The sequence below is a fragment of the Prionailurus bengalensis genome, chromosome D4 (assembly GCF_016509475.1).
Source record: "Prionailurus bengalensis isolate Pbe53 chromosome D4, Fcat_Pben_1.1_paternal_pri, whole genome shotgun sequence".
Lineage (NCBI taxonomy): Eukaryota > Metazoa > Chordata > Mammalia > Carnivora > Felidae > Prionailurus > Prionailurus bengalensis.
The window spans coordinates 60,780,301-60,803,259 of NC_057359.1; the positions used below are offsets into that span (position 1 = coordinate 60,780,301).

The 22,959-nt window shown below is 43.5% G+C and overlaps 1 protein-coding gene across 1 annotated transcript in view; it reads right to left on the minus strand.

Annotated features, from left to right (window-relative positions):
• Positions 1-15,435: 15,435 nt before the first annotated feature.
• Positions 15,436-22,959, minus strand: part of GABBR2 (gamma-aminobutyric acid type B receptor subunit 2) — a 350,606-nt gene continuing 343,082 nt past the window's right edge. The window contains exons 18-19 of the mRNA XM_043566839.1: positions 19,979-20,096; positions 15,436-17,361 (exon numbers count right to left, since the gene is read on the minus strand). Of these exons, the coding sequence (XP_043422774.1) occupies positions 17,196-17,361; positions 19,979-20,096 (284 nt within the window). The 3' untranslated portion in view covers positions 15,436-17,195. The remainder of the gene's footprint in view (positions 17,362-19,978; positions 20,097-22,959) is intronic.

Genomic DNA, 22,959 nt, shown 5'->3' on the forward strand with positions numbered 1-22,959 from the left:
CTCCCAAGCTCTCCGCAGCCAGGCCACACCCCGACACGCCCTCGGCCGGCTCTCCCCATCCCACCCGCTTCCGGCTTTCACGCTCCGCCAGTCAGCCATATTTAGTGAGGGCAGCTGCAGGGCGTGAGGGGGCCCTGAGGTTGAAAACACCGTGACACTGAGCAAAGTTAACTGGCGGCAGGGAAGCGGGAAGAGATGCTTGTCTCTGACTAGACTGCCTTGATAACTCGTGTAATAAGGTGGAAGGATGGTTCTTCTTGCGTCTTATGGGCAGTCCGCCTTTACCCCGCAGGTGCCGCGCGGGTTACCGTCGGACGGCGCATCCCGGGGCCATTGGCTGAGAGGGACGCCGGCTCGGTGACGTCACTTCCGGTGCAGCTCGGGGCGCTCTAGGTCTAGGGGTCCGTCCGCAGGCTTGTATCCCGCGTTACTTTAGCGCCGCGGTGACTCCCAGCTGACTTTCCCGGCTTACCCCGGTACTGTTCCCAACTTCCACTCACCACCCAACGGCTCTGGTCGCATTGTGTAGGGCGATCAGGCTTGGCTGCTTCTAAATAATGATGCTAAAATCCTAAATAAAATATTTACAAATCAATTCTAGTATTTTACGAAGAATTATACGAAGAATAACACCTAGAAGGAGTTATTTTAGGGATACAGGGATATTTGAATAACAATAAAAAAATTACACCTGCAGTGCAAAAAATATGAGCATCTTAATATTTTCTAAAAAGGTATTTGATCAAATTCAACACCATTTCTGAAGTTTAACACTATTATTATGGAAATAATGTTTCAAAATTTCTTAAGATAAATCAGACATCTTGGTCTAGATTTTCTAGCTAAATAATGATAGATATTTGAAGGAATAATTATAATAATTTCAAATATATGCCTTACATCTGAAAAACCAAAGAGGTCTTCCCACTAATGTTCCAGGAGCTAATCCAGGATTCCACATTTGCTCATCATGTTTCCTTAGTCTCCTGTGAACTATGACATATTTCAGTTTTTCCTTGTTTTTTATGACCTGACAGTTTTGAAGGGTATTAGTCAACTATTTTGTAGAATACTGTGAATTTGGGTTTGTCTGGTGTTTTCTCATGATGAGAGGGGGGTGATAGGTTTTGGAGGAGACCAGGACAGAGGGGAAGTGCCTCTCTCATCACCTAATATCCAACTATGTGATACACACATGGTGATGGTAACTTCTGTCCCTTGGTTAAGATGGTTTCTGCCAGATTGCTTGGCTACAAAGTTACCATTTTCCCCTTTCAACACTCTGTTCCTTGGAATAAAGTCCCTAAGTCTCTACCACAAGAAGCTCCACCTTCTGGGGGGTGGGGACGGTTGGTAGCATTTTAATTTTGTATAGCTTATTAGAATGATTCTGAAGCTTATTTCCAAGAGTGAGCAGGTGAGAATAGCCAAAAAATTTTTTTTTAATTTTTTTTTTTTACATTTATTTGTGAGAGACAGAGAGAGACAGCATGAGCAGGGGAGGGGCAGAGAGAGAGGGAGAGACAGAATCAGAAGCAGGGTCCAGGCTCCAAGCTGTCGGCACAGAGCCCAATGTGGGGCTCAAACGCATGAACCGTGAGATCGTGGCCTGAGCCGAAGTCAGACGCTTAACCGACTGAGTCACCCAGGTGCCCCAAGAATAGCCAAAATTTTGAAGAAAAAGAGCAATTAGGATTTGGCCTACTATGTACACAAATTTATTGATTCAACCAAAAAGTATTTAGTGGGCACCTTCTGCCAGGTACCATTTAAAATACAGGGCTGCAGTGATGAATGGGACAAGGTCCCAGATCCCATGGGGCTGTCACCGTAGTCCAAGGAGACAGGCCATAGACAGGTAAACAAGTAAATGAACATGGTGACTTCAGATTCTCATACTTTCTAGGAAGAAAATAAACAGAATTATAAGAACAACAGAATGCAGTATTTCTGGTTCAGGGGCAGGCACATAAATGGAGCAAAGTAAATTCAGAAAAACATACAAATAAGTGTAGAAATGTAGCACAGGGAAGGGTTTCAAACTTTTTTTTTCCCAGTTATTATCCCTAAAGGAGCCTTTTCAGGCTTTTCCCCCTGATCATCACCTCCCGTAAAATTTTAACACCATAAATATAATATGAATCTCTTCATGAACTGCATGTATATCTGTGATTTATATATACAAAGAGTAGGATTTTTCTTTTGTACCCCAAGAACCAATTTTGAACTCCTTGGGGTGATATTGTCCTTATTGAGAATGCATGTGATTAGTATAAGATAAAGTTAGAATTGCAAAACATTGGGGAACATGATAAGCTATTTAGTAAGTTAGTTTAGGTATTCACCTAGTATTGTGTATAAAAATAGTGTTTATGTAGATTAGAACATAATGCATAAAAATGAAACAATAATATATACACAATGGAGTGTTATTCAGCCTTAAAAAGGAAGAAAATTCTGATACGTGCTATAACACGGATTAACCTTGAAAATATTCTGCTAAGTGAAATAAACAAGACCCCAAAGGGCAAATGTTGCATAATTCCACTTACATGAGGTATCTAGAAAAGGAAAATTCACGGAGAAAGAAAGTATAATTGAAATTACTAGGGGTTGGGGAAGGGAGAAATGGGGAATTATTGTTTAATGGGTACAGAGTTTCTGTTTGGGATGATGAAAAACTTCTAGAAATGTAGAGTGATGATGGTTGTAGAATACTGTGAATGTACTTGAGGCCACTGAATTGTACACTTAAAAATAGTTAAAATGGTAAATTTTATTATGTATAATTTTACCACAATAAAAATTTTTAAGTGAAACCATAAGCATTTGAAGAAAATAAAGGCAAATATATATGTAATCTTGGTTTGAGGGAAGGAAGCCTTTATAAGCATAACATGAAAAAGAGCACACAGAAAGCTAAAGATTGCTAGACTGTCCTTAGACATATTCCGAATGTGTGTACCAGAAAATATCAGGAACCACTTGAAAAGACAAGTGCGAATTGAGAAAATTATCTGAAACACATTTATAACACATATGATGCAGGGTTAATATTTATAAGCTGCACACACAAGTCAGTAAGTCAAAGAAGCAATGAAAATAATGGACAAATCAACAATCCATTCACAAAAGAAAAGACTAAATGTGTAAAAAGCAAAACCTTTTAACCGCTCCAGTAATTTTGACCTATAATTAATATTGGTCAGCTTTTTTTTTTTTTTTGTATGTAATCTGTCCCTTGAATGGGGGCACATCAGTCTCCTAGAGGAGGGATCAGAGGAGAGTGATGTAAATTGGGACAAGGAACACAGAAAATAACTTGGCAGCTGGGTCAAAAGTCCTGGAACTTTGTGTGTCCTGTGGTTTAAAGTTCCATCTCTAAGAATTTGTCATAAGAAAAAAATCATGCATGCTTACAAATATGTTCATCACAGTATTACTTATTACTTCAAAAATTTGAAGCAATATAAATGTCCAAAAATCTGAAGTTGGTTAGGTAACTGATTAATTACTTTTTGCAGGAGGATATGAAATGATACGGAAAATATTAGGTTAGGGGCTCCTGGGTGGCTTAGTTGGTTAAGCATCCGACTTCGGCGCGGTCCGTGAGTGCAAGCCCCGTGTCAGGCTCTGTGCTGACAGCTCAGAGCCTGGAGCCTGCTTCGGATTCTGTGTCTCCCTCTCTCTGACCCTCCCCTGTTCATGCTCTGTCTCTCTCTATCTCAAAAATAAATAAACGTAAAAAAAAAATTAAAAAAAAAAAGGAAAATATTAGGTTAACAAAGCAGACCACAAAACCATTTTCACAAAACTTACTATTGGTAAAAATATATATATATTACATATTTACATATGTATGGTGTATTAGGTATATGTATAAAAGATTGGAAACGTGATGCATAATATTAGTAGCATTTTCTCTAGGGGTGGGATTAAAAATAATTTTCATTTTCTTCTTTTTTGCTTTTCTGTATTTTCCACAGTTAAAAATATATGTAATTTAAATCTTCAAAAAATGTACTTGTGGGGCACCTGGGTGGCTCAGTCTGTTGAGTATCTGACTCTTGATCTCTGCTCAGGTCATGATCTCATGGTTCGTGAGTTGGAGCCCCGCATAGGGCTCTGCACTAACAGTGTGGGGCCTGCTTGGGATTCTCTCTCTCCCTTTCTCTCTGCCTCTCTCCTGCTCTCTCTCTCTTTCAAAATAAATAAACTTCAAAAAAATGTACTTGTAAGTACACAACTGTTCCTGTTTTTAAGTTGCTCCAAAGTTGACTATAATTTCTTACTTGAAGAACGGGGATCATACAGACTTCTGGATGTAAAATAAAGAAGTCCCAGGGATGGAAGTACAGTATGGGGAATATCATCAATAGTGTTGTAATAACTTTGTATGCTGACACATGGTAACTACCCTTATTGTGGAGAGCATTAAAGAAAAAAGTAAAAGAATGGAGATCATAAACCTTTTCTTCGAGCTCCACTCCCATAGGAAACAATCAAGAAAATTACATACAAAAAGAAGATTAATTAAGGAGCTTTCTAGAGAAAGAAATACATGACATCCAACTCTCCAGAGTTGTAGCCTAAGGACACACACTAGCACACTATCATTGTCATGGTCAAGAGTTGGAAGGGGTAACTCAGGTTTCTCAACTTTTCCACCCTGTTACAGATTGACTTGTATCTCCTCTAAATTCACATGTTGAGGCCCTAACCGCTCCCTCCCCCAGTACCTCAGAATGTGACTATTTTTGAAGACAGGGCCCTTAAAGAGGTAATTAAAGTAAAATGAGGTGCCAATATGACTGGCAACCTTATACGAAGAGAAGATTAGGACACAGACACAGACAGGGGGAAGACCATGTGAAGACAGGGAGAAGACCTCTAGCCGTCTACAAAGGAGGGAGAGAGGCCTCAGACAAAACCAGCCCTGTCGACACCTTGGTCTTGGATTTCTAGCCTCCAGAACTGTGAGAACATAAATTTCTGTGGTTTAAACCACCCAAACTATACTTTGTTTGGCAGCCCTAACAAACAAATACATACTCCTAACAACAAAATGAGCCTCTTTGTAAACCCATCTGAGACACAGCTCAAAGTGGCTTAGAGCACCCAGGAAAACTCTCAGAAGCCTTATTTTATGAACATAATCAAATGCAAGTTCATATCAGACAGTTTTATATAAACTATTTACACTAATTTCCAAAAAGCAAAATAGTCACTCCCTACTCCCAACCATCTACACTCTGAGGGATGTGGGGAGAGGCAGGGCATACAGTTCCCAGTTAGGGGTGGTGGGTGTCAGAAGGCCGGGCCACTGGAATTTTCACTGGCTAATTACAACCTTTCTGGGCTTTGGTTTCTTCACCGCTAAGACAGGGATCATAATTTGTCCCCAGGACATCCCACCGAATGTTTTTGAAGACCAAAAGGTAATGACAGAAAATTTTCTCATCAGTATTTTTCATCTTTAATAATACCAACAGGCTTAGGCTTGCCCCGGGGGAAAAGAAAATAAAAAGGAAAAAAAAAACCGATTGAAGTTTTGGTGTAGGGAAACTTCTGTTGATCTAGACATATTGTTTGTTATGCATTCTAGTAAATGCACTTCTGGTTATTACATCAAAATATAGTTAAGATCTCTCCCCCGCCCTCCCTGCCTTCCCCACAAGAATATTGTTAGCTGCAAAGCAAGAGGTTGTCAGAAAGCGACCCCTTGTGGCCTTTATTCTGTACTGCCCTTGGGTATGTTGAGTGTTCTCAATTTTGTCAAAGGGCTTACTTAAAAGAGGCACCAAACAATATCCCCTTCCCCCACATCATATCCCAAACAGGCATGTTAATACTTTGACATCCTTAAAGGGAATATATTTTACATGTTCCTTCAACCCATTTATTTAGTGAACGCAAGAGAAATGAATTTCTATCAACGAAATCATGTCTTTCTTTGTGTTCAATATAAGGGCTTATTACATGCACTAATGAACATTATGCCTCAAGTTATTTGGAGTTGTCTTCCTTGTCAAATTTTTTCCGTCTTACTAGGGGTTAGTTTTAGCTCTCTTATTAAGGAAGGAGTACAGTCTTATTGAAAACACATTTTTAAAACTCTAGGTGTTCTGGTCAGCAAAACATCATCATATGCTTTCTAATAGACCTATTTTTGAGTAATATAATTTCCAATTGATAATAAGCCCAAAGGATTCAAGTTTACTTGGGGCATACGATTTTTAAATACATTTTAAATATTTTTAAATTATTTAAATACATTTTAAATATTTTTTTAATATTTAATTATTTAAATACATTTTAAATATTTTTTAAAGGGAATTACGTTCACTTAAACCCACAAGTCATTTGCAAATAGGATTCTCACTGGCAGTTTTCCTGCAAAATACTGAATTATGCAAACAGAGAGATAGTGTTTAGTTTTGCATGGATATGTCCTCATATAATATAACCTCAGAGGTCAAAACAGCTCGTTAGTTACCCAGAAGGATCACCATAAAGAGTATCCATCTCTCAGCTAAGGTCTGCATGATTGAACATAACGGAAGTTTGGCTCCACACGTCACGCACAAGTTTGACAGCCTTTAGCTATAGAATCTGGAAGGAATGACTGGATACTGCAGACATTGAATGCTCTAATTTTTTTTATTAAATAAAATAATTTATTAATATCATTAGTTCCCCTTGCTTTTTTTCAGTTTTTTCTTTTTATTTAATAAGATCAAACTATATATATTGCCCATCTTATTTTTTTCACTTAACATTTATTTTATTTTTTTAAATTTACATCCAAATTAGTGTATAGTTCAACAATGATTTCAGGAGGAGATACCTTAATGCTCCTTACCCGTTAGCCCATCCCCCCCCCACACACCCCTTCCAGTAACTCTCTGTTCTCCATATTTATGAGTCTCTTCTTTGTCCCCCTCCCTGTTTTTATATTTTTGTTTCCCTTCCCTTATGTCCATCTGTTTTGTCTCTTAAAGTCCTCATATGAGTGAAGTCATATTTGTCTTTCTCTGACTAATTTCACTTAGCATAATACCCTCCAGTTCTATCCACGTAGTTGCAAATGGCAAGATTTCATTCTTTTTGGTTGGATATATATACAATCCATTGTATATATATACCACATCTTCTTTATCCATTCATCCATTGATGGACATTTGGGCTCTTTCCATACTTTGGCTATTGTCGATAGTGCTGCTATAAACATGGGGGTGCATGTGTCCCTTCGAAACAGCACACCTGTATCCCGTGGATAAATGCCTAGTAGTGCAATTGCTGGGTCGTAGGGTAGTTCTATTTTTAGTTTTTTTGAGGAACCTCCATACTGTTTTCCAGAGTGGCTGCACCAGCTTGCATTCCCAGAATGCTCTTCTATTTTATATTCCATTTCAAATTCTTTGAATTTGAAAGTGAATCAAATTCTGCCAAAGGAACTCTGATCCCGGGGAAACTTGCTTTTTAATTCATTTTTAAAAATCTTATTTATTTATTTATTTATTTATTTATTTATATTTGAGAGAGAGAAAAAGAGCACAAGAGGGGGAAAGGGACAGGAGAGAGAGAGAGAGAGAGAGAGAGAGAGCGAATACCAAGCAGGCTCCATGCTCAGCATGGAGCCTGATGCGGGGCTCGATCCCACAACCCTGGGATCAAGACCTGAGCTGAAATCAAGAGTTGGATACTCAATCGCCTGAGCCACCCAGGCGTCCCACTTTTTAATTTATTTTATATTTTAAAATCAAATAACACGGAGGAATATTTTTAGTTTAATGTTCACAACTTTATAAGCCAGAGAAAAGAAAACGAGACTTTTGTGTTTTATGTGCCTGGTATGCTTGGCAAGAAATGTAGCAACATCATTTAATGGGTGGGGAGAGGAACTCCCATTGGGACATTAAGTATCAAATCTTGGTGGTACTTTAATCACTTCTTCTCCTGTCTTTGGAGTTAGATGGTCTGGACTTGAATTCTGGCTCCATCATCCCTAGATGTGTGACCTTGGACAAGTTACTTAACCTCTCTGTGCCTGAATTTCTTCATCTATATAACTGAAGATAATCATAATACCTCTCCTGCAGTGTTATTACACAATTATGGGAGATATTCCATGTAAAGTGCTTACATAGTATCTGGCTATAGAAAGAATTTAAGAAGAGCTAGCTACTAATATTAGTAAGAATTCTAAGAATCATAGGTCCTTTAAGCTAATAGGGAACTCCCAACATGCATTTGATCCAGGTCATTGTCCAAACTCTCTTATTTTTATTCCAAGCTAGCAGACAAAAAAGTTTTCCTGTTTCTTACTGGTTTCATTAAGTAACAGAGGTCTCTGAGCTCTTCTAAATGGAGTCAACTAGATAGTAATGTTCCTTCAATGAGGAATAATGTCTCTTTATGATTCTTATTTTTTTAAGTTTATTTTCATTTTGAGAGAGATATAGAGCACAAGTGGGGGAGAGGCAGAGAGAGAGGGAGACAGAATCCCAAGCAGGCTCTGTGCTGTCAGCGCAGAGCCTGATGTGGGGCTTCAACTCACAAACCATGAGATCATGACCTGAGCCAAAATCAAGAGTCAGATGCCTAACTGACGGAGCCACCCAGATGCCCCCTAATGTTTCTTTAAAAATGGAAAATGGCCACTGTCCTGAAGACGTGGTGTGGCTTCATGATCCACCAGTGGAAGCATACCCCAGGAATTGTCTTCTTCTCTCCACTGGGTTACTGGGAGCTACTAGGCCCAGGGCTGGGTGGATATGGCATTTTGGTGACTTCCTGTCCTGTTCACATGTGCTGCAAACCTTCAGTGAACATGGGGAGAGAGGGAGAATTGAGATCAACGTAGCTCTATACCATTGTTTCCAATGAAGGTTGAGAGCCATAGCATTTAACAAAGATCATCCACTCAAATGCCTATGGAGAGAAGGCAGGTAATAATATATATGAGTTAAGTAGCTTGGGTGTAAGGAAAAAAAACTCAGAATACAAGCAGGATGGTAAATGTCAATTGACACTTGGCTTTGATGTAGTATAATAATAGGGAACAGTGCGGCTATGGTGAATTAAAGAACATATGACCTATATAAAGGAGTACCTCTACTCAGCTCTATTCTACTTTTCAAAAGAAACCGGAAATGCAGATTTTATTTAAATAAAAAAATTGAACAAAAAAAACCACTTCGTAGGCAAACGTTGCGCTAACAAAAGCAAACGCATGTTTGCCCCAACATGACATGTGCGTTGTCCATTTGCAAACCGAAACACAGGTCTTCAGACTTATCCATTTCAACCTCTGACCCAGTGGAAGAATTCCCTCTCCAGCCTCCTGATTTGAATGAATCCTTGTGGAGATGGCGCGGCCACTTTCTCTTGAGGCTCTCTATTCCATTATGTAAACTGTTATGTTTGCTGAGCCAAAACTGTCTTCCTGGAACTTACTGCAGTCTGTCCTCCTTTGTCACTTTGATGCGTTAAGGAGGAGGATGGCACGTTTTATATGTGACTGCTTCCCACAGAAGGTAATTGTTGTCATGCCATGCTTTCCCACTGCCCCCGTGACATGATTTCTAGGCTTGTCACTAATTAGTTCCCCCTCCTCCAGAACTGCCCTTTCAGAAAGCACATGGCCAGAACTGGAGGTGTGACGGCAGGGAGATAAATGCAGACCCCTGGTAACTTTCATCTCCAAGATGCTAAGCAAATGGGGACATCTGCCCTGCTGAGTCACGTCTTCCCTCTTTGACATATAGTTTGAAGAGATCAGACAATGGGGAAAGGAAAGATCTCACTTTCTGCAAAGCCATGTGGAAAAGTGGAAGGATTTTAATGGGGAAGGAGTTTCCTTGGAGATGACCATGGAATTCTTAATGACACTGCATTTGTGTTTAACCTGGGGCCTCAGGATGCTCTAAGGACAGCAAGGAGATACAGCAGCCCACTCTGGAAGCTCAGCCCTCTTCTTTCTCTTCAGCCTGCCCACTGGCAGAGCACTCCTTAGCCTCTTTTAAGATGAATGAACCCCTCGCAATCTTCCTTAGTGTTCAGTCACTCCATGGGAAACTCACGTCTCCTGCCAAGCCACACGGGAAGTGCTGCTGGCCACCCTCAGACCCCTCCTCTCTCAGCTGGGCCATCTTCTTCTGGCCCCTTTCTCCACACCCCAGCAGCATCAGCCCTGGGCATCAGACCAGTGGTTCTGAAGTTTTTGGCTAAAGGGCATTGTGAATCCTTTACTTGGTGGTGGGGAAAGGGTACGTAGGAATACTCTGGGTACCCCTAATCTTACGGGGGAAGAGAACTTGTCTAATGCCCACCCTGTTCCCCAAGGGATGAGAAAGCGATGGCTGCTGATCCGTGAACTTCACATTCTCCTGCTTCCTCTAGCTTTGACCCACAAAGCCTACCTCGCCCCCACCTTCAGGCTGTACGTACAGGGTTGGGGGTGAGTGAAGGTGGATGTTGCAGGTCTTTTCTGCAGATATCATATGAAATCATGACTTCCTGTGGGCCCTGCACTGAGATAACAGCCTCACATCTGGTAGTCCTTAGAACTCAGAGCGGAGGCTCTGAAACCCAATCCAGAAACACTGGTAACATTCCAGTGGCTTTCCTGCTGTGGAGTTAAAATTGACTCCCAAAGCGGCCTTCTGCATGGATGCTGGGAAGAGGCTGGCCCGAAGGTGCTCTCCTCCCTGACTCTTGCCCACACAGTGGAAACTGAGTTTTTAGGAGTGTGCATGAGACTTCTCTAGTTTCCAGAAATGGTCTAGGTAGAATTGTCATGTGGCTTTCTCCCTACTGGGTGGGCTATTGTAGCAAGAAATTAGGAGGGAAGGAGTTAAATGCATGGCCTTCAGACTCTACCTTGATCCCAGAATCTTCCCTCCGTGCCTTCCCTCTCTCCCTTCTCTCCTTTTCTTCTCAGCCCATTGCCTCACCAATTTATCTATAAATCTACTTTGTCTCACAGAAACCTGGTTTTAGTGGTTTTTTTTTTTCCTTGAGACTACAGACTGAATGAGATTTGACATTCACTTCTGCTTCTTACAGGAAATCTTTTCCCAAAGCACATTCAGGCTTAGCGTATTGTGTGCTGTTTGTCTTTTTTTTTTTGAGAGAGAGAGAGAGAGAGAGAAAGAGAGAGAGAATCTTAAGCAGGTTCCACTCTCAGTGTGGAGCCCAACGTGGGGCTCGATCCCACGACCCTGGGATCATGACCTGAGCTGAAATCAAGAGTCGGATGCTCAACTGAGCCATGCAGGCACACCTGTGTGCTGTTTGTCTGTCTTTATGCTGCAGAATCTTCATAGGTTCTACATTGATTTTTTTTCCTGCCCAGGAAGAGGCATATTTCATTGAGGTATATACTTATGATGTGTGATTATAGACATTTGTGTGTGTGATCATATGCATATGTGTATATATGTGTAATCACACATCGTAAGTGTACAGATCAAAGAATTTTCATGAAGTGAACACAGGCCTGTAACCAGTGCTCAGACCAAGAACTTGAACATTACCAGCACCCAGAGGTCCTCCTCATATCATCTTTCCCACTACCTATCCCCACCAAGGGTAACCACTATTCTCATGTCTAATAGATGAGCTTTGCTTGTTTTTGAACTTGATATTAGTGGGATCTTACAGTACGTCCTCTTTCTGTCTGACTTCTTTCAGTCTGCATGTTTTTCAGATTCTTTCATATTATCACATGTAGTGGTAGTTTTTCCCCTGTTATTACTATATAATATTCCACTCTGAATATATTATATCACATTTTATTTTTGTTCTGTTGATAGCGTTTGATTATTTTCCAGTTTACTACCAGCCTAATCATTAAAAAAATTTTTTTTAATGTTTATTTTTGAGAGAGAGAGAGAGAGAGAGAGAGAGAGAGACAGAGCATGAGTGGGGGAGGGGCAGACAGCAAGGGAGACACAGAATCCGAAGCAGGCTCCAGGCTCTGAGCTGTCAGCACAGAGCCTGATGTGGGGCTTGAACCCACAAACCGTGAGATCATGACCTAAGCTGAAGTTGGTTACTCAACCAACTGAGCCCCCTGGCGCTTCCAGCCTGATCATTTTAAGCAGTGAATATCATATCCAAGGCCGGCATTTCTCCCCAAAAGGGTGAGCATCTGCTATCTTGCTTCTTCTGCCCTGGGCTGGGCAGAGTCTTGCCAGATCTGGGAGAACTGAGCTCCTGATTCAGTGATCAGGGACGGGGGATGGGGGGTCTGGCCAACGGGCCACTTGGGCAGAGTTCTATCTCTGCTGTAGCTTCTTCCATGTTATTGGCTTGCCTGGGCTTCCGCATGGTGAGGGTTTCCCCTGCTCACCTTGTCCAGGCCAGAGGCGCTCAGACTGGTGTTTCAGAGCCTCAGGCGATGCCATGGGTGAATCTCAGAGGTATGCAAATCCATAAAATTTAAAAAGATTGAATTTTTATTTCAAGAGAATCTAAAAACAAATTAAATAGGCATCTTCCAGGCCATTGGAATCCAGTTCCTCCCAATGAGGCGGTTTCAGGAAGTGGTAAAGAGGGTATGTTCTGGCATTGTCCCTGTTCAAATTCCCTCTCTACATCTCAGCTGCGAGACTCGGGACAGCACTCATCCTCTATGCCTGAGTGCCTTTAGCTACAAAAGGGCCGCACTAATCATTCCTACTCTGGGGTCCCTGTGAGATCTAAATGAGATTATGCCCGCAAAGCACTTCGCCTGGTGTTCAGTGAACATCAGCCCTCAATCACCATCTGATTTGTGAGTATTGCCTGGGTGGCCCCGTCGCTGGCAATGGCTCATGAGAAAAACACAAAGGTGGATTTAACAGAGAAGTGATGTGTGAGAGCCAAGTGAAGGCCAAACGATATCACGGAGTGCTGAATGAATGAAGTGTTCACGGTGGTTTAAATAAAGAAACGCAGTGTGATGATTGAGTCATCGCACCCGGGCAGGCTGAACTCAAAGGTATGTGCCTGGGAGCAGTCGGTGCTCTGCTTGTGTTGCAAGCTGTGAGTTAGTTTTCTGCAAAACTCATCTATCCCATTAAACCAATGTTGTCAATATGATCTTTATTGGGTTAGTCATTTTATTTGCATTGAACTTATAAATTTGTTTTGCTTTTATGTGAAAGATAGAAACATAAGCTTGTATTTGGTTGGAAACACATTTAGAGAACTTTCTTTATAAACACAATTTAAAGTCGACGCTGTGTCTTAAAAGGTGTCCCTATGGTTTTCAGTTTCAGAAACACTGCTCTGGGGTTTTTGCATTGGCATTCAGATGGAGGGAAATCAAAGGCATTTCCTTTGGTTTGGCACAGAGCCCTAACTCACCACGCGTGGAAACTCTCCAGTTACAGATGTGACAAACCAGAGCTGAGACAGCAGCCAAGACGTCGAGAGCAAAGAGTGCCAAGCCAATAGCTCTTCACTACCACCAGAGCCTGCAGGCTGGGAGCCTGTCCAGTTTCACCCCACTCCAACGCTCCGTGCGTGGACTTTATTTCGTGATCCTGGTTGACCGTTGTGTCACTGGTATTGCCTTCTAAGATTTCTGCTTTTGCATTCAGGATCTTTGAGATTTATGGCTCTATGGGGTAAAATGTTGTCTGTTACTTAGGTAACCTAGATGTCGTGGAGCAGAGTTCTCTCCTGGCCAGGATTCAAGAGGCCTGCTCCTTGGCAGGCTCACCGTTGAAGATCCAGCACCAGAAAGCTCCAGCTTGGGACCAGTCTTCCAATGAAATCTGTGGGTCCAGTCCTCCCTTTTCTGGGGCCCGCGCCCAATCACAAGGCCTTGGGTCTCCCCAGCCTGCTTTGGCCACCTTGCCTCTGCTCTGTCTTCCAGACCCAGTCACCATGCCTCAGCCCAAACGTCTAATTCTGCAAAAGTCTCATGGAAGATTGTTCTGAGCCAATGGGAGGGCCTGACGCTGGGTGGGACATCGAGGAAGCCAATGTGACTCCCATCCTCGGGGAGCTCATGGTCTGGGGTCGGGAGGAGGGGCCAGCATGAGCACGTACCCAGTGCCGTGAGAGGGGGAGAGCGTCCTGAACACAGAAAATAGGAAGAGAGGATCTCACATCGAGGGATCTAGGAGGGTGTTTTGGATGGGACGTTGAAGGATGGTGGGATCTGAGGTGGGGCTGCAGGCTGAGGGCCCAGCATAGTGCAGGAAGTGCATTCTTTAAGTGGGGAGGCAGGTGATGAGGATGGAAGGAGAATGGGTTCCAAAGCACAGGCTGTCAGGCCTGGAGGGGCAGTTATGGCTAGGGCAGCAGCAAGGCTTCTAGGTTACATAGGGACTTTTTGGTTGCAACAGATGGGAACAGAACTTGAACTAACTTCGGCAAAAGGGTGTTTTGTTTGGAGAACTGAGAATCCTTCCTAGCGTGGTGCTGGCTTTCGGGAACAGCGGACCAGCTACTCAGACGCCATCGAGACCCATCTCTTGATCCTGTTTCTTTCCATGCTGGCTTCGTGTTTCTCTTTCATGGCTAAATCTCTCTACATGGAGATATCCTGGGGACTGGGCATCCTGGCCCCGCTCAGGTCAGGTTCCCACCCTTGGATCCAGCAGCTGGGGGCACACGGTGGCAGGGCTGTTCCATTACTCTCCGCAGAAGGTGGCTGAGGAGGCAACCTGAACTGTCCCCTGAGTTTGCCAGCAGAGGAATATGACCAGATCTGACCCCCATTTGGGGATGAGTAGACATTAAAGATGACAGTGGGTTTTTTTTCCCTTTTATTCATAAAAACAAATTTGCAACAATTTATTAAAAATTGATACCATGCAATAGGGGTACGAGAAATTCCTCATTTACATTTGATTCTGGCAGTTCCAGTCTAATTTAAAGCGTTTGTGCACTAACGTCATTGGAAAATGCCTTCAGGCTGAAGCCTCTTCAGAAATGTACGGTGTATTTGCTGCATATAAAAGAACAGAACCGTTAAATAGCTAGGGTCACTTCTGTGGGTCTTGTTATTTGCAGGGAAATCAAAAAAAATGGGTGAACCTACAGTATCATTAAGACAGAAAATGTACTTTGTGGGTTAACCTAGAAGACTGTGCACGTTCAGGGGTCACAACGGGTTACGGACGCACACACTCACCTCCGACTGTCCAATACTTTTGTTTCTTTTTTTTCCTGCTATGCTGGAATAATATTTCTACAGGTATATTTGTGTGTGTGTGTGTGTGTGTGTGTGTGTGTGTGTGTATACATTATGTACAATGAATTGTCTCCTTCCCTTTGAAAAATTAATGTGGTCCTTTAAATTAAATCTGGTTTTGGTGAAATCAAGAAAGCAAGTAAATACTGGTAATACACAGTGAGTGACAACACCGATTTTTAGTGCCTAAACAGACAATGACTTCAAATTGACCTGTGATGTGTTGACATTTTTTTTTCCCCTAAAAGCTACAGTACCTCCATAACCTCTCTCTGGGGAAGGGGAGGGGAAAGCTATTATGCTACGTGAAAGAGGGTGTTTTGAAATGTTGGCGATGGTAGGATTCCTGTGGGCCCTTTTGTCAAAGTCTGGTGGTGACAGCAGTATATTCCTGACTTCAGTGGTCTGGGAAGAGATTATTGCCTGCCTGTTGAAGCTGCCATTAGGTTTCTTTAGGGAGTGAGCGACCGCTCAGTTGTGCAGATATCCTGGACGCTGTCATTCAGGTCTTTCTTTAGCAAAGAATGAACCTGTCTAGGAATGTCACAAAAGTCGTCGGGAGCCTCTCTCCACCAGGTTATCCTGGTAGAGGGGCTATGCTGGGAGCTCCTCTGGGCCAAACCCCTGGTGGTCGTGAGGGCCAAAGGTCGTGGTCATCCTGATACCTCATGGGTCAGGGCTGCTTCACCATTTGGTACGAAGCTTTCCTGGAGGAGATCAAGTTTTGATCCTCAGAGTGACCCTGTGAGGTAGGCAGGATGGGTGTTGTTATTTCAACCCCAATTTGTTGGGGAGGGGAAACTGAGGCTCAGAGAGACACTAGTGACTTTCCCAAGGCCATGGAGGGAGTCAGCCATGGAGTGAGGACTTGAGCCCAGGTCTGTCTGACTCCCAGGCCGGTGCCCTCTGGGGTTCGATTGAAAGGGAAGAATGATCTTATGAAGAGGACTAGTGTGCTGACAGGTCACCCCCAGGACTCCCACGGGCGGAGCTCCTGGCCTGTCCAAATGCAAGGCCACCTTCGGGAAGCCAAGGGGAGCCCTCAGCTAGCAACTCTCTCCCTACGACTACAGGGATGTCTTCTAGCAGAATGCCCAATTCACTTTGGTCAGAAACAAAGTCAGTGGAAAAAAACCAACCCCAGGCAGCCCTTGGGCCCTGATGAGAGGTTAAAGTGCACAGTCTTTCTTTAGCGTGTTTGCTGGGAACAGACATTCCATGATTAGCTCGGGTAGTCCCCCTGATTACTGGAACACCTGATACAAACACAAAGACATGGCCAACGTGGTGGGTGCATGACCGACTGTCGCTGAATGGTGCAGAGCAGGTCTGCAGTGACGTGCCCTAAATCCCCACGGTCCCGGAACGGGTGTTATTGTGTTAATGTGTGGCATTTACCAGAGAGTAAGGTCCCACCGGGAGGCATACGGGTCAGCCTGCTCCCGTACCCCAGCCTTCGGGCCACCTTCGGACTCCCTGTTCCAGGAAGGCTGGGATTGGCTGGACTGGCAGCTGGGGACCCGGCTGCCCTGCCCACCTCCTTCCCCAGAGGGGAGAAGGGCTGGCCTGGGGTGCCACAGCCAGGGATGTGTGTGCAGAGGCAGAGACGGTTTCTCTGGAAGCCCCTCCTCGCCTCTTCTCAAGGCTGCTCAGGGACACTCGGTGACTTCTAGCTGGAGTTCAAGTGATTCTCTCCTTGTCTAGGATTTTTTTTTTTTTTTTTGCAAAGTTTCAAATATCCCAGCTCCTCCTTCTTTGCAGACATCAAGGAAGAAGTCATTTCCATTCCTCTTCTTTGTGAAAGAATAAAAACTTCACAAATAAGGCGCGAGGTCAGGTGCCAAGTGCCCCCGTCCCGTCCACCTGAGTGCCATCGAGCAGTCCCAAAAGGCCAGCCGTGGCGCCCAGCTTCTCCGCAGCCAGAGCTGACAGTGTTCCTGTAGCCTCTGCTCTGTGTGGTTCTGTCATGGGGGAGGCCCCGGCCCCAGGCCTCCCACCCTTACAGGCCCGAGACCATAACTCGGAAGGAGGGTGGCACATGTCTGTGGCGGGGGCTGGCGGTGGGGCTGACGCAGGGGCTGACGCAGCTGGCGTCCACGCCTCCAATGGACGGGAGGTAGGCGTGGTGGAGGATGGGGAGCTGGAGGGACAGCCGGCGCTGGATGCTGCGGCAGGGAGAGGGAGGGAGGGAGAGAGAGAGTGAGAGAGAGAGGAGAAAGGAGAGAGAGAGAAGAAGGGAGAGAGGAGTTTCAGTCAAGGCTATCTGGCTGCTCACCAGAATGTTCCGTGGACTCACTTTGGCTAAGAAGCTGATGGTAGGAGAACAGTTCTCATGAATCCAAGATCTGCCTGTCCCATCAGCTAACCATTCACCCATCTAGCAGGTATGTGGTGCAGGCCTACACCTGCCAACGACTGCCCTGGGAAGAACCGGGGAGATAGTGAGCAAAGGGAGATGCAGCCTTCCTGAGTGTGCGGTGATTCCTAAGAACAAGGTTCGCTCATCTCACGGGCTTTGCTGCTGACACAGACAGTTCTCACTCTCGCAAGCCTCCAAATGGACTGAAAGGCTTCTCGCTGCTCTGTCCTTCCTCATTGGCTCCTCTGCCCCTGCCTTGTTCAGGACAGCAGCCCTTCTTGCTGGGCTGATTCTGATAGGTTCCTTCCTGCTCTTTCAGCTTCTTTGGCGACTAGTGTCATCCTTCCAACCGGGGGGAGGACATTCAGGGCTGCCTAAGATCTGTCTCTTGCCTAATTCTCCAGGTGAAACTTCTACCCTCTCTCCACCCAAACCCAACCCTCTGGCGTCTACTTTCCCCTAAAACACTGCTTATGGCCACGCTTCCTTGCCTCTGCACATGCTCTTTCCCCAGCCTGGAATACTTTCTCCACCTCCTGCTGTGACAAACTGTTTTCCTTTCAATATCCAGTTTAAAGTCTTCTGAGCAAGCTCCTACTTCCCCTGAGCTCCCAGAATTCTGGGTAAATTTCCAGAAGCACAGCCAGAAGACCCCTGGGAGCCAGGGGTGGTGTGTGACTGCTGGCAGCAGGGGAAAGGCGACAGCCTTCTGACTCCCTTCTCACTGCCACTCTCTCCTGGCCCGCTTCTCATCAGAGTCTACCCCGGGCAGTAAGTCACCTTAACCGCGTCTTGTGCGGTTCTCCCTGGTACCTGGGAAGCTGAATTCTTGGTATCCTTAGGCCTCCTTGTGTCCTCAGTGCCTGACTGCTCAGGGTGAGAGCCCCCCACCCCCCAGATCTTCACAGAAACCCAGTAGGTAGAAGTATTGCTATTCCCATTATAACGACGAGGGAAGTGGACAGGGTTTCTGTAACTTGCTCGTGGAAACAAAGCCAGAACTGGGGAAGATGGGTCTCCTGCTTCTGGGAAACCACAGTGCTTTGTGAGGGAGGCAAATCAACTCATGTGGGGCCATCTCATCCCAACAGACGTGCCCCTAGTGTGCATGTGTGGCACCGATGGGCTCCTGAGACGGATGGGGACAGAGGCAGTGCTGTCCCCACACTCCCAAAGGACTTGTTCATTGGAGAGCTCTACCAAGGACCCTTCACAGGTGCTCATGAGGCCAGTGTATTGGAGATCTCCTTTTGAAATTCAAGTTGAACCTCTGTAACCTGAGCTACGATCTATTCCTTAAGGCAAGAGGGTGCTGACAAAGAGACCAGGAAAAGGGGAGCTGAGGAATCAACGGCGACGTGGGAAAATGGTGTCCTCCCCGGGCACCTGGGAAGGGCTGTCTGCCTGGGCAAGGTGGGCATCTGTCTGTGCCTCTCAGAGCCATCGCATTTTGCTATCTGGTGGGATCCTGTTTACACTGGCATTCACTCAACAGACACGTGCTGAAAACCTACTCAGTGCCAGAACCTGCATTCAGTCCAAGGGACATGGGAGGGACTCATACCTTATCCCCAAGGTGCTTACACTCTAGTGGAGGGAACTAACAAGTAAACCACTGATGACTGCCATATAATCATCAGGAATTATTCTGGAGTGTTAGCCAGTCAGGCCTTGGAGCTAACTGGGTTGAGAGGCTATTGTCTCTAGAACGAAATGTCCTCGAGTTACACTACACTTGGTGATTTGGCTGTCTTTGCTGGTTGTCACTTCCCAGGGACCACATTTCAGTGCTGACATTTCTAATCTCTGCTTCCAAGCTGCTGTAAGCAAGGAAGAACTAACAACGGCCAGTGGGAAAAAAACTGATGGAAATGTCCAGGTAGGTCTTTGCTTACATGTCAGCTCACTGAATCTTCCCTGATGGCTCTCTGTAAGATTATGACCCTCAACCTCTTTCCCTACTTTATTTTCCTCCAAAGCACCTATGACTTTGCTTTTTAAATGAAGTTATTTTGTCACCAGATAGAACATAAATTCCACAAAGGAAGGGATTTTTGTCCGTTTTCTTCATTTCTATGTCTGACACACAGTAGATCTCGGTAAACACTTGTGGAGTCAGTGCATTTAGCAAGGTTAAGTTTTATACATAACAAAGGCAGTGTGCTACAGCAGGTTTGATGGTGGACAGACCCGGGTTCAAATCCTATCTCCTGCACTTAGAAACTGGGTGAGCTTTCACAAGTCACCTCCCCTTTCTGAATATGTTTTCTCATCTGTAAAATGAGCATTGTAATTTGACCTGCATCATGGGATTGCTGTGGAGTTCAAATAAAATGATGCATGAGAAAATGTGGTGCAGACTGAGATTGCTGTGCAGGAGTAATGTACTCTTCCACAATAGTTCTCAGGGAGAAAGTACTTACTGTTCTGGGGAGTTTATATCTTCTATAGGATCTTTGCATGTTCGCGAGGGCTCTGTTGTGTTCCACTGTAGCTGGGGATTTTGATCGAGGTGATTTTTTAAAATGGCCTTTCCCCCATCTGAATGTAAAACAACAATATCACAACACATTCTGTTAACTTCATTTTTTAAGAAATGCAATCTTTCGGGCACCTGGGTGGCTCAGTCGATTAAGCTTTTGACTTCGGCTCAAGTCATGATCTCACGGTTTGTATGTTTGAGCCCCGTGTTGGGCTCTGTGCCTGGAGCCTGCTTCAGATTCTGTGTCTCCCCCTTTCTGCCTCTTCCCTGCTCATGCACGCGCTCTCTCTCTCTCTCTCTCTCTCTCTCTCTCTCAAAAATAAATAAATGTTAAACAAATTTTAAAAAATGCAAGCTTTTTAGGATGGTGCCCAAGGAGAGAGAATAGCAAAGAGCCCATTATCCTTCCAGAGCTGTGGTTTCTGCAGTAGCTCTTCCAGGACCAGGGCAGTGAGCCTAGAAGCTTCCATCCAGGGATAGAAATGGTGTCTTGGGGGATTTCCTTTCTCCAAGAAAAAAGGGGGGAAATCAAGTCAACCAATATAGGCAACCTAACTTGGAAATGAGAGTTTTTAATGTAAAGTCCTTTTTCACTGGTGCCTAGGGATATAATAACAAAGGAAAAAAACCCTCCAAGGGAAAATATATATCCATAAGATTGCCAAAGATTGGGAAGAGTAAACTGCTGGTGGGACTGTAAATTGGCATAATCTTTCTGGGGGGCACTAAGCATCGAACACTAAAAATCGTGCATATCTTTTACTCAGAATTTTTACTTCTGGGAGTTATCTGAAGGAAATGATGAAGGTTATGTGTGCAGTTATACACAGGATGTTCAAGTCAGCATTGTTTATAATATAAAAAAGTTGGAACTAATCTGAAATTTTCCAGTTAAAATGGATTAGTTATATACTCATGTATGTATGGGGTCTCCATTCAAAGAAATACTGTGAAGCCACAAATGTGATGATATGGATGCTTTCAGCCCTCTGCTTCAGAACGACCCAGGGAGGTTTAAAGAAATACAAAACATAAAGACCTGGGTCCCCAACTTGAGGGATCTGGAGGAGCACTGGTTTTTGTTTTGTTTGTCTACAGTGAGCAAACTCAGTGAATGTCATTTTGCCCCACGTGAGTGCAGTGGATCCTCCTTATTCATGGATTCTGTATTTGCGAACTCGCCTACTCACTAAAAGTAATTTGTAACCCCAAACCAATACCTGTAATGCTTTCGCAGTCATTTGCTGACACACACCGTGTTGGAACATGAACCCCGACCTTATGGTCGACAGCACTAGAATGCATGCCTACGCACAAGAAGGCTGTGATGTGTCTGATGGAGAAAATCCGCGGGTTAGATGATCTTCATTCAGACATGCGTTCTAGTGCTGCTTACCAGGAGGTCAATGTTAATGAATCAACAATACATATTAAATAAAAGGTCTTCAAACAGAAACACATATATAACAAAATTATGTACTGATTGGTTGGCCAAAATGCCAACCTGAGAGAGCCTTGCAGGAACCTAACCCTGGGGACCTATTTCCCCGGGGAGCAATGGTTCAGTGTTCACCAATTAATTCATGGTTCACAGCAGCTTTATCAAACATAATCCCCATGAATAATGACAGTTGACTGCACATTCTTAGGGTAAATTCCAAAAGTGGAACCACTGGATCAGATCAATTTCTATTTTGACCAGCCATGTTTGAGAATGCCCATTTCCTCGACTGTTTCCTCAGACTCCCTGCAACTTTTTAATCTCTTTGCCAGTCTTACTGGTGAAAATGGTATCTCACTAAAGATGTCATTTGCATTCTTTTAATAAGAAGTGAGATTGAGAATCTTTTCATAAGCATATGAATCTCTTGCACTTCCTTCTGTGAGAACTGTCTTTGCCCATTTTGTTTTGTGTTGTTGGTCTTTTTCTTATTAATTTGCATATAATTATATATACTTTATATAAAGTATATAAAATTTCTCTTTATATATAAGACAATAAGCTCATTACTTGAGTTACAATATTTTTTGGCTTAGTTGTTTGAATTTTTGGTTACTTATGCTTTTTGTGTTGTTAAAAAAATTTTTTTTGTAGTTAAGTTTATCAACTTTTTCTTTTGTGGTTTCTGGGTTTTGCCTCAAACTGAGAAAGGCCTTCCACTATCTGAGATTATTAAAAAAAATTTTCCTATGGTTTCTTTTAGTTCTTTCATGGTTTCACTTTTTACATTTAAATCTTTTATATGTAAGGTGTGAGGTAGGGATTTAACTTTACTCCTTTCCAGATGGCTATCCACTTGTCCCAATTAAATTTATTGAATAATTCCTTTCCTTTCATTAATTTGAAATGCCCACTTTTCCAGATACAAAAATTACTATGAGTAATTTTTATTCTTTTAAAAAAACTTTTTTAACATTTATTTATTTTTGAGAGACAGAGAGAGGCAGAGCATGAGCAGGAGAGGGGGAGAGAGAGAGAGAGAGAGATATAGAATCTGAAGCAGGCTCCAGGCTCTGAGCTGTTTGTTAGCACAGAGCCCAACGTGGGGCTCAAACTCATGAACTGTGAGACCATGACCTGAGCTGAAGCCAGATGTGCAACCAACTGAGCCACCCCGGTGCCCCAGTAAGTTTTATTCTTTCAATTTACTTGTTACTAATCTCAATTTAAACTTTTTTTGTAATCAACATCTTATATAGTAAAAATTTTATAATTTGATTTTACAATAAGAATGCTATTACTTATGTAATAATAAAGGAAACTATGACAAAAACAAAAAAGAAAGTAAAGATTTTTCATTGATTTAAAAAATAATTTTATAGCAAATTAGTGAATCAATGCTAATGACAAGATGCAAACAATAGAGAAGTATATTAAATGAAATGTAAGAAGAATCCTTTCTCACTATGCACATACTGTTC